At 35.8% G+C, this 12,071-nt stretch overlaps 2 protein-coding genes across 14 annotated transcripts in view; one reads left to right on the forward strand and one right to left on the reverse strand.

Annotated features, from left to right (window-relative positions):
- The window catches only part of LOC135106992 (zinc finger MYND domain-containing protein 19-like), a 62,371-nt gene extending 53,885 nt beyond the window's left edge, over positions 1-8,486 (forward strand). For all 3 annotated transcript variants that reach the window (XM_064016499.1, XM_064016501.1, XM_064016500.1), the window contains exon 6: positions 266-8,486. The gene's annotated coding sequence lies outside the window, so the exon portion shown is untranslated. The remainder of the gene's footprint in view (positions 1-265) is intronic.
- Positions 1-12,071, reverse strand: part of LOC135106994 (uncharacterized) — a 173,526-nt gene that overhangs the window by 3,075 nt on the left and 158,380 nt on the right. For 2 of the 11 annotated variants that reach the window (XR_010271532.1, XM_064016502.1), the window contains exons 1-4: positions 11,659-11,798; positions 7,482-7,582; positions 6,560-6,618; positions 6,371-6,438 (exon numbers count right to left, since the gene is read on the reverse strand). Coding sequence is in view for 5 of the 11 variants with exons in the window: in XM_064016502.1 (XP_063872572.1) it covers positions 6,371-6,438; positions 6,560-6,618 (127 nt within the window). In the remaining 6 variants the exon portion in view is untranslated. Of the gene's footprint in view, positions 1-6,370; positions 6,439-6,559; positions 6,733-7,481; positions 7,583-11,658; positions 11,835-12,071 lie in introns of those variants that run through there. The other 9 variants (XR_010271534.1, XR_010271536.1, XM_064016505.1 and 6 more) reach the window with 7 other exon arrangements.

Here is a 12,071-nt window from a genome sequence, read left to right on the forward strand (position 1 = left end):
CTTGTCACACCATCTTAATGAAAACAATATAACAATGAAAATGTATTACAGACCACTGCATAGAAAGAAATATTACCCATTTTACCTTCAACATTTATCAGTATTTTGTTGCATTATATCTATTGCTTATTCTGTAAGATTACTCTTACTGTCCTTTACTGGTCACTTGTTACCATGATGGATGCACAACAGTAGTGCATAAACCTAAGATGAAAACTTAATAGTGTTTATGTTGTCTCTAATGTCACAATTCTTTCTTTTCTAGGTTGTCTCCTGTATATAAGCTGTGACCAGTCCTATAGCAAGGACTCAAGGCAGTTCTCCAGTACACAGTGGTACACCAGGTAGATTATATTGTAGGTGTTAACTATATCTTGACTTTAGTTGCTAATAAGATTGTCATAAACTTTATGATAATCCCAACTTTAAGGTGGAAGCTAACATTCTACTTATGCAGGTGTGTCAAGATCTGTGTTTTCATATACCTGTTTATAACAACATGATGGTTAAGTACGACTGTGAAATGATGGAAATCTGTCTGACTGAGACTTTCATATAATGTTAGAATTGATATTTATTGAGATTTTTATTTTATTCTAAGTAAAATAAATTAGCCATTCCTTTAAGTATATTTACTCATCAGTTAAATGAAATTCTGGCAAATGCATTCTGAAAAAAAATGGACTAATTGTGCAAAATAAGACAAGACCTAATTGATCATAAGTGATGGCGCAAGAAATGGTAGGGTGTAATGTTGGGGAGTCCTTTGTGCCTGAAGTGCAATGCTTGCTCAACCATTCATTCCATGGGAGTTGTGCAGCAGGGCTGGTGAATGGTGGTGCCTAATGTTGCAATAGTGGGTGTGCAGATAAAGATTTGTCATTATTTTCACCAGATGTACAAACACTTCTAAACCATGTCCTGTTAAGCATTCCTGTGTGGGAATGGTATTTATTGTGAAAATATTTATTCCATTAACTTTAGTTTCCAATGTCAACTCAGCAGCTGGAGGTGTGTTGTCCGTCCAAGAGTCACAGCTGGGAGATTACGAGCTTAATATTAAGCTGTGGACTGATGAGAATGGTGGAATAGTTAAAAATCATCACTGCTTGCTATATGTTATGTCCTGCTTAGGGGAAGTTGGCAATATTTTGAGGAATAGTATAATTTTTCATGAAGTGCCCAAGGAGGTCCAAGAAGTGCTAGTCTTTTGTTCTTAAAAAAAATGGTCAGCATCAAAGACCTAAAAATTCTCTTTATATAACCAAAATTTTTTAGTAGGCAGGAAAATCTACACTTTCAAACTTTCACTTTAAGGTATGTATGTAGGTGCAAGCAGAATACTCGCACCTTTTTTATGGATTCAGTAATCAAGTTGCGCACTTATCATGGCATACTTTAACACCATGCTTGTATCCAGTTCAAGCTGTTTGTTAAGATGTATTTTATAATTCAAACATAAATATCTGTATTTATATGTAATATGAGACTAATGCCACTTATGCCAGTTGATGGGATGACTACCTTAATGCCAAAAGAATTACAACAAAGTTTACTGTGTTATCATTATAAGTTTATTTTTGTCATGTGATCACTCTCTCCAGCCTCTTTCCTCCAAGCAGAGCACAGACCTTGTAAAAGTGGTGATAAATGAGATCATGTTAATACTAGCTAAACACTGGAAACCATTTTGAAATTGCTTATAAATAATGCCATTAAAATTTTTAGAACTGAAGGTCCTCAGGATTTAGTTTTTGTATGACAACTTTCTAAATTTATCATTTTTTGTTTTTTTCTTATTACCAAAAGTTAACTAATGTATACAGCATAGTAATGGAAAACATCTTTGCTGTAAAAATGGAAAAAAAAAATTATACTTCATAAGCATGAGCCTTTTTTATCTCATATGGGAAACTTTACTTTCTTTAGAAATCTTTATAGAAATAACCAGTTTAAAAGACGAAAATAAAGTAAAAGATTTGACAGTATTTATTATGTTATAACATATCACTTAGTCCTTAAGCAACAACTAACTATAATGTTTATGCTACCAATTTTGTGTTAATATATTGATCCTCAATGCACTGATCTTTTCATATTAGCTTCTCTGTAACACATGGTTTGGTTCATACTTTCTCTCCATACATTTGGACACTTACACATGTTTTTTGTTTTAATAGTATTAACAATGAAGTAATAAAGATTAAATATCTTACCAAGTCCTAGAAATGAGAGAAAGGTAGCCAATGATTACAGTTATAATTATTGCTGCATCATTAACTCCTAACATAATAACATGTTTTTACTGCAGTGGTGGATGGTTCTTGTATAGCCATCTCAAGAAAAGGAGGGCATGTGATGGGCTTAATCAGAGGACAGGAATTTTTTTTTTTTCTAGGTAAGACTATTGATGCATCACAAAGATGCAAAAGCAATTGCCATCCATGAAGCAAATGTTTTCACAGCTCTACATTCCTGACAGATCTATGCCAGTGGACAGGCTGTATTAGTTTTTGAGGCAGGGGCTGATGAAGCTATGGTTGTGGTGTTTGCATTCATATGCAGTTCAGCAAGTTGGAATACAAGTCAGTGCAAACCATGGCACAGTTACTGTACAGTAGGTGTCTAGCCTGCAGCAGTAGACTCAGGAAGAGTTTTTGTGTTTGGTTTCATCTATGGACTTATTACTTTAGTGAAGCCTCTCTTGTTTCCATAGGCATTTTTTTTTTCCTCTTTTTTTTTTTGTGTGTGTGTGTGTAATTTTTGGTTAGGGATATGCGCAGAGTACAAGTTTGCAGGTGTATAATTCTTGGTTCATCTACATCATTCTGGTTCATCTAAGTAACAAACTGAAAGGCATTTATTTTCATGCAAATGTATGGATTATTTCTAGCACTACATTTTCATGACAACATGTGTGGTCTCTATTATTAAGTTTAGTACATCAGTTATATAGGTTATATTAAAAGAAGATTAGTACATCAGTTATATAGGTTATATTAAAAGGAGAGAGAAAACTGAATATAAGGAGTTAAATGTGAGACAAAAGTGCCATTTCATACAAGTTACCCCCCATCCTGCAAACATTCACAGTAAGCAATTTCAGATATCACTGATTACCTCTTATCAGATGGTTAACACAACACAGTTTTGTTTCATGGGGTTTTGATCAATATTAAAGAAAGTCACAATATAATATAAACACCCACATGAAAATGTTACCACTAAAAAATAAGATTTACGTACTGTCACCTACTTAAGCCAAAGTTGTGGTCCTCCAAACAAAGTAGTACTTGTAGCTGACTTCAAAATTTGTTAATGATGAATGCCTATTTTACCATTGGAAACGTCATTGACAAAAATTTATGTTTTGTTGGAATGTTAATGCAACCAGAGAATTGCATCGGAAACCAACTGCTTATGAGGTGCAAGATGGTTCTCACCCCCATCTCCTCTCCCCCATTGTCATATTTTATTCTATCATCTGGGTGCTGTTGCTCTTTTTTTGGGTTCTGCAAACTTGCCTTTTACAAAATATCTCGATGCAATAGAGAGCTGAAACTACTTTCAGTGCATTTGTCTCTAGCTGGTCTGACAACCAACAGTATTATGGTATGCATATACAGTGGAAGGAGAGAAATATTCTAACTCCATCATACATTTGTAGTGAACAAAACCCCTTCTTTCATATTAGATCAGCTGAATGTTCATTCAAATTAAAAACAATTAGTTTTGATAGTTGGTAAGTAATGCTTGTTTTCTTGAAAACTATGAACTACACCCACAATTCTTTTACTAATGCTATCAGACTGAAGGTACTAAGTGTATGGACAGTCTTTAATCACTCCTTTCATAATCTCTCTTTCATAATCTGAGTCTCATCACTCCTTTCAAAATTAATTCAATATCTAAATGACATCAATAACTGCTGTCATTGCAGGTATTTTAATATAAAGTTTGTGTAAGTTAATGAACTTCTTGTCTCCATATTCTACCAGAGACTATGGTCAAGTTTAGATTTGAAGTGTCACATTCATGACAGCTACTACTTAGTTTCCTCATGAAATTTTTTACATGGCAGAAAATCAAATTGATGCTTATTGCCCATGATAGGTGATCCTTGAAGGATGTCTTCATCTATCCTAAACTGAATTTTTTGTTCAAGCAGCCTGACATAGGTATCCATTAAAGTATTTTCACTTGTGTGACCAGCTGTGAGACTCCATTGATCTATTATTTCATGAAATTGTGCTTCCTTGGATATATGCTATAGAGGAGTAATTCTGAGTATTTAGCTAAGTTTTTATCCTTGTAGATACCATTTCTTTGAATAAAATTACCATTTAAGATACTTATTGAACACTGGAATCTGATGCAAAGTAAATTTCACTTCTATTGTTGTATAGAGGCAATGGTTAATGGTTAACAAATCAGGTTAATCAATATCAAGTGATTTGCTGTGATGCAGGTCCTTGCCACTCGTCATAAGAGATTAAGGGCTGTCACTCAGGCTTTTTAAAGTTGTCACTAATGGAAATGAAACTTTACCATCTCTGGTAAATGTAAAATGGCAAGAAGCATTTTCCATTAACTTAGTAAGATTTATGAGAATGACAGCACAATTACCAATTTCCTACTGTTCTAATAAGAGTTGCAGTTGGGGCCTTGTTACATACAATCTAGCAAACATCAAAAAGTTGTTAGAATCAGTACCCACAACATAGGTAGTATACATATTCTCCCATTCCTCTGTTTTGAGAATCTTTGAGATACATGATCATTGCCACCCTAGAAATATTATGGATCATGATCATTGCCACCCTAAAAAGATTATGGATCAGCTATCAAATTAATTTCAGTGGAAATTACAAAGAAATATGGAGGAAAAATGTACCCATTTTCAAACATCACATATTTCATGAGTACATGAATGGGTGTTCATTAGTTCAGATGTGATATTTTGAAAGCTACAATTTTTCCAATACAAAACTTAAACACAAATTTGAAAACCCATGTAAATTTTTATTGAATAATTCTCTGAATATAAAATAACTTCCAGCATGTACACATATGCATGATTGATGGTAGTAATAAATAATGAAAGTGCTTTATATGTAAAGCAAGCTTTTCACTGCATGACCATGAAAGAGCAATGTCATTAAGTGGTCTTCTTGTAACTCTGTGGGTTAGCACAAATCAAAATTTCATGATGTATGTATCCAGATTGAATAAGTTTCCTTAAAAAAAAAAGATGTATGTATCCAGATTGAATAAGTTTCCTTAAAAAAAAAAAAAAGTCTTACCCTTCCTTGACATACATGGAGAATACTGAAATTTGCCTTCCTGTGATGTTTTTAATTTTCATGTTTTTTGTTGTTATTCCATTGGTAATGGCACATTCATGTGGGATTTGTGAAGTGGACCTCCAAGTAATTTCATTAACTTTAATTTTAATTCTCAAACTGAAAGTATATGTAACAAATACATTTCCATTGAACCTCAAGTTAATGAAGTTCCTAGGATGATGCCAAACCTAATTGCCAGTTAAGTGCAAGGATAAATGTAAAAAAGCTGAAACTAGATGTTCAAGGACAGAAAACAATGGAAGTATTTTTGCTTCAAACTTGTTTTGTCAAAGATAATTACTCTCTCAATCTGATCTTCAGTAGATGAACATTTGCATCATGTAGTGAATGAACTTTTACTTCAGTAGAGAATAAGTTCTGAGGAAAGTGATATTTATTAGTGGCCTGACAACATATGACAATGACCAAATTGCACTGGAAAGATGAACTGACTACATTAGAATGATTATACTTCAAATAAATCAAGATTTCTCATGCACCATATCACAACTTACAGTAAAATGCAAGTCTGGTAAATCAGGTTTTATAAATTCTATGAATTTTTCTTCCTTTATGATTATTAATTTTCATCACATTATTTAGTTCCTAGTTAAGATCTTTGGTCCACAGTTCCTTTACAGTAAACCTTTTTGTTATGTAAATGGGAGTGATGAATTCTTTGTGTGACCACATTTGAGGTTACCCAAGCTTATTCCTTTATTATGTATAATTTTGGAGTTTGTTCATGGGATGGATACTGATGGATTACTACTTTCGTAATCCTCAAAATATAAATAACTTTGTTTTGTGCATTATGAACAACTTATGCCTTTATGCCAAGTGATAAAGATCATTCCCTTTTGTACATTATTCTAATATGTAAGGATTCTAAGATTGGCTTCATGATTTTTTTCTGTGCCCTCTGGCATGTCCTAATACTGTAAGGTATACAAAATCCTGTATAATATTTGAGTTTTGCCATTGCCAAATAATGCATAAGCTGCATAGTGATATCCGAGGCTTACCATTGTTAATACATTCTAGCTGATATGCTAACATCTGGGATGTGGGAGGATTCAGCCCACATGAGGCTCTGTAACATAAGTGGCTTGTATGACTATTGTGATACATCTTGAAGTCATTTATCTACTCCTACATAAAGACATTTTAAGATTATATCTTCCCAGTTAACAATAACTAATAATGATACTTACAGTGAGTATGCAATACAGATGAATGCTGGACTTCCATGTATGTGCATTATGATGGTCATCTGTAATGCACTCAGAACTAAAGTAACAATTGTGCCAAAATTATAACTACTACAATAAGGCCACGGTTTACATTGTTGTGACATACCATCTCGGAAAGTGCGCTGTTAGCTCATCTGTAAAATGGGTTTCCCTGTTACATGATAAAAGAGCATCATCACACAGCAAGAACATCAACCATAAACTGAGAAATTTTGTGTATTGGTAAATACTTCTCATTTGGATTGTATTAATTTTTAAAAGACAATGATTTGTTTAATATTGGTCTATGTGCATAATCCTAGTATTGCATTCTTTATATGCCCATTTGTTCCTTTAAACAGTATTCATTAGCATTATTTATTTATAATGATAGCTAATATAGTCAGCAGCTTCTGCTATGTTGGGTACTTTACTAACCAATGTGAAATATTTCCTTTTTACTAATAGAGGTAGCATTTTTATATATTTAAATTAGTTACAGTTAATATGGATATATTTTTGTGATGCCTACAATACTAGAATAGTAGGTTAGGATAATTATTGGCTGCTCAAGCAGTGGTTCCATGGAAGATCTAGTTTACTTATCTGTGAAATTTGTCTGCCAGTTTTATGTACACAGACCTCTGCAAAATTTAATGTTTACTCCCATTTTTCATAAACAGTACTTCATGAATGAAGTACTAAATAGATATGAAAATCCATACTACTGTGTGAGCAGCCTTTCTCTCACAAGCATTGATCTCACAGTAATCCCCTAACAACTATTTCATTGAGGCATCTCAATAGGGCAAACTGCTTTTTTTCTGCTAAACAAATTCATTTAGTTGTAATATAGTTTGGTATTTCATTATTCCTATGGACATATGAAATTTAGTGTACTCACCAATCATTCCACTTATGGTTCTGTAATGGAAATGTAAGATTTCTGTAATCTGTGTGTAATGGGTACTCTCCGTCAGCTGAGGATACTGCCTTGTAGGATTTCTGTAACAATAGAAATATTTTATTTCACAGCTTTCCAGTTATGCAGAAAGGTGTCTTAAAACTTATAAAATGTTATACAATGATTACTGAGACATTACTACATAGCTCAGGTGTTTATAATTATTATAGCACAAACAAAAAAAAAACTATTCATATAATGCATGTAAACATTTGCATGTAAACATTTCATTTAATATTTCAAGCAGATAACATCTTGCATACATGCCAGGTTTCATGCATCTGGAGGAGAATATCAACACCATTATTTTTATTGTTATTCTTTTCATGGAATAAAGTAACCATCTCTTTATAAAGGCTTGGAAAGCAAGGCCAAACACTCAAACAGTCAGATCAGACTAGCAAAGGTAATGAAACTCCTGACCTTAGTGTCAACTTTTTTGTCAGTGCCTTTCACAAATACCATAACCTTATTAATCATAGCTTTACATTTTGAGTATGAATGTAAATCATAACAGGCATTTGTAGTGAGTAGCTTATGACCATTGTGTAGAGTTTGTGGAAATTGAGATTTGTGTTTGGTTGCCTGCTTTTAATTCACATGACCCTGCACCATGGATTTTTTTTTCTCATGGATGTGAGGGCACTAGCAATATTTAACATGTTGATAGTAAGATATATTACTCCCAATATTTTCTCTTTGGGAATTTCTGCTCTCTTAATTTGAAACAAAGATGTAACAGATGCATACTCCCTCCCACCACACACACACACACACACACACACACACACACACACACACCATACATACAAATCTTGTGTTTATAAATCCCTGTTTTGTACCACAGGGAATAATTTCTTTTCTAATAAGCTAGGTTAATGACAAGCTTAGCTGATAATGACTTCTAGTCCTACTAACACCAAATATATGTTTATTAATAAAATATCTAGCCTTTTCTTCTATTCCTTGTTACTGATAATAATGCAAATTTCATTATGGTCTAAAAAATGCAGTCCCTAAGATGACACAACTTATGAGAATAATTTCATGTCATCCAATGAGATAAGTAAAGTAAACCCAAGGATCATAAGCTGCCTACTCAACGGCGAGTAAGCCTGGCAAGTGGTGATATGGTAAAAGTATGATGTAATGGGACTTATTTTGGCTGGTGCTGAATTGTGAAATAAATATGCATACTTAAGTAACCTATCTTGGATGAAAAGGAAAGTACACTGAGGAAATCCATGCTATTGTGTGAGCAGCCTTTCTCTCACAAGTATTGATCTCACAGTAATCTCCTAACTACTACTATTTCACCGAGGCATTTCAATAGGGCAAACTGCTTTTTTTTTATGCTAAGCAAATTAATTTAGTTGTAATATAGTTTGGTATTTCATTATTCCTATGGACATGAAATTTAGTGTACTCACCAATCATTCCACTTATCGGTTAAAGGAATGGACGGAAAATAAAGATTTAAGTATGCATATCTAACTAGGAGTAATACCAAACGCTAACTGAAATTAGGGAAATGGTGCAGCAGTTTGAAATTGATGAGGGGGGGGCGACTAAGGTGATGTTGTGGGTTGGTGACTATGGTGTAATACAGCACCCATTGATAGTTTGATAACTTGTTGAAAGTGGGAGAGGGTCACGAGACAGTAACATGCTGTGGAAGTAAGTAGAGAGAGCGCGGGGGGGGGGATAAGAAAGAGCGGGGGGGGGAGAAGGGGATAAGAGAGAGAGAGAGAGAGAGAGAGAGAGAGAGAGGAAAGTTCTCCACCACACTGGGCCTGAGCTGATAAACCGGTAAATTAAATATAAAATTAAATATTAAATCTGCATTACCACCAACAGTGGTAATGCAGATGTTACAGTCTACTCCCTGAAACAATGAGGCAGTTAGCATACACCAGCCATCGCACTCCACTCATTTAACTGCGTATTCAATTAAATGTGAGAAGCATAGAAGTCACATTTTATCTGTACGACACAATGAAGAGTGAAAGTATACATTGTCCCTACATTAAGTAAGGCAAGAAGACTGCAATGGAAAGGGACGTGCCTTGCTGTGGACTGAGTAAGCAACCTTCTCCGGTAAGTGGGACTGCAACAAACCCTTTCCCTTACAGTCTTTCCATTTATACTCTTATCTTCCAGCTCCTGTCTTGCGCTTTCCTTAAAAAAAAAAAATAAATAAATAAATAATAAATAAATAAATAAAAAAATAAAAAAAAATACACCGGCAATGCCACAAAGCATAAACTATTAATTAATTTGGAACATACATCATGCACATGAATGACTAATTAGGAGTGAGAGGGGGACCGCGGTTTTTTAACTGCTCTCATCTTATTAATTTAGGAAAACGATCTATCATTCGATCTTTACGGAGAAGGAAACGAGAATCAGAGGCGATTATTTTCCTATTCCCTAACTACTTTTCCCTTTCTGAAAAAAAAAAAGCTATTTTCTCGACAATAATCCTTCATTAATTTTACAACCGTATTTCGATTGAAGTGGGACACTAGGCTTTCGATCATGTAATACAACTGTATTCTTGACTGATATCAATCATGGAGTCGATGATGCCCTTCAACAAGTCGCGGGAAGGGTGGGACGGCGAGTCATGTCCCTTGTCGGAAGAATTATAGGGAATGGGAGTCGAACCACTTTTTATAGGCGCTGAGTGAAAGTATTGCAGTTTGCAGCAGATGTGTACCACCAGAGGCACGCCACCGCCCAAAGGTTGCATTGTGCTCGGTAGTCATCAAGGGACTGATCAACTAGGTTTCGTTGGAGCGGGATGATGGCTGCAGGCCGGGCGGCATTTTTCTGCAGTCTATGCGAGTATCATGCGCTCGCCTGTGATGACGAACGACTGTAGCTCCGAAATTCGCCAAAGGATATTCTCGGAAATACTCTGATTCTGATTCACACACAAAGTTATTACTAACCATAAATCAAACCCAACCTAAACCTAACCTAACCTAGCCCAAACCAGTGATTGGCACCTACTCTTCCAGACTTGGGAAAATATACGGCCGGGCGGCAAGTCAAGCGGACAGCCTATGCAGCGTGCAGTCTAGACAAACATTCGGCAACCACTCGCGTTAACATCTTTTTGTACTATACATCTATAAAAATCTTATGCTGATCCATCGCAATGACAAGAACGGAGTGCGAAATATCGGTGAAGAACAGTTTAATCAGCGGTCATGTTCGTCACCGAGTCTGACTGCTTCGAAGTTTCCTCTCACTGATCTTAACCCTAACGTAACAATTTTATACACACCAAGCTGAACTTTGTCACACTTGCCAGATACCAGATGGTTTCAGCAAAATACTCTAATCCACTACCATAGCACAACATTACCAATCAAAGGAGACAACTTCCGGGTGAGTTCTCTTCGACAAAGGCTGTCCCTGTGCTGAAATACCTTCCCATTGCTGGTCACGCCTCAGCATATTACATAGCATATAGTAGATCTACTTAACTGGTATTGCAATGAACGTAAGCATCACTACTCGCCTACAACAAATACCTGCGAGATTGATAACCTGGTGATAACCCAGGTAACAAACAACCTGCAACCTACGTACCATCTGAGGAGCCATATACATAAAAGCAAACTCTCGCCGGAATGCCACGCCCTGTGAATAGAAAGGTAATCCCTGTGGCGTAGCAAAACAGTGGGTAAATAGTAAACGAGTAAAAATATAATACCCTGCCCGCCTTCTCAGAGCCGTTAGTGTGAAGCCAGGTTAAACAAGCAAGCCAACGACACCATTTCTTAAGCAGGTTTGCTGTCTGCCTGTCCAGATGACAACACGGACGCAAAGTGAAAGCGTGATGGAGTATGAAAAAAGTCTTTAATTTTAACTCGGCAACAGTCTAGATTGGTGGAATATTAATGACACTATAAACGTCTCGTATACACTAGTATGTTGTTAATAGTGTGGACCGAACTGCTAACTGAATATTCTTGATGCCCAACTCACAATTTGTGCTTTTCATGGCCACACGGTCTTCCACGTCCACTGGTGAGTGATCGAGACAAATAAAGACGCCCCTCCATCTCCCTGTCCTAGCATCCAGCAGACACAAACCACCCACCTGTTTCACTACTCCCAAGCGCTGTCTTTCCTACACACACCTGAAGGAGATGACTTTTATATTGATAGCTCCTTCCGGAATATTGCACTGGAGTGAAAGAGATACAGCTTCCTACCCCTGGTGTTGCTATGATGGCTAGGGCGGGACTGCCTATGGTGGTCCCTCTCCACCCCAACATTCTCCGCCGAACCGAAGCGGTTAACGCTCGAAACAGCTACGCCTGAATTCTTGAGTCTCCGGTACAAGTCTATGTTTTTTTACACTGATCTAATATTGCTATTTATACCATTCTAAGCAAATTCAAAGCTTTACTGAAAAGTTATCTATGTACATTATACACATTCATGAAATCTGTTGTTGCGGTGGAAGGGTTCATTGCAAGCGATTCGAACTGACGAGGCGTTCGGCTTTAT

This window comes from Scylla paramamosain, chromosome 14 (assembly GCF_035594125.1).
Source record: "Scylla paramamosain isolate STU-SP2022 chromosome 14, ASM3559412v1, whole genome shotgun sequence".
Taxonomy (NCBI): domain Eukaryota; kingdom Metazoa; phylum Arthropoda; class Malacostraca; order Decapoda; family Portunidae; genus Scylla; species Scylla paramamosain.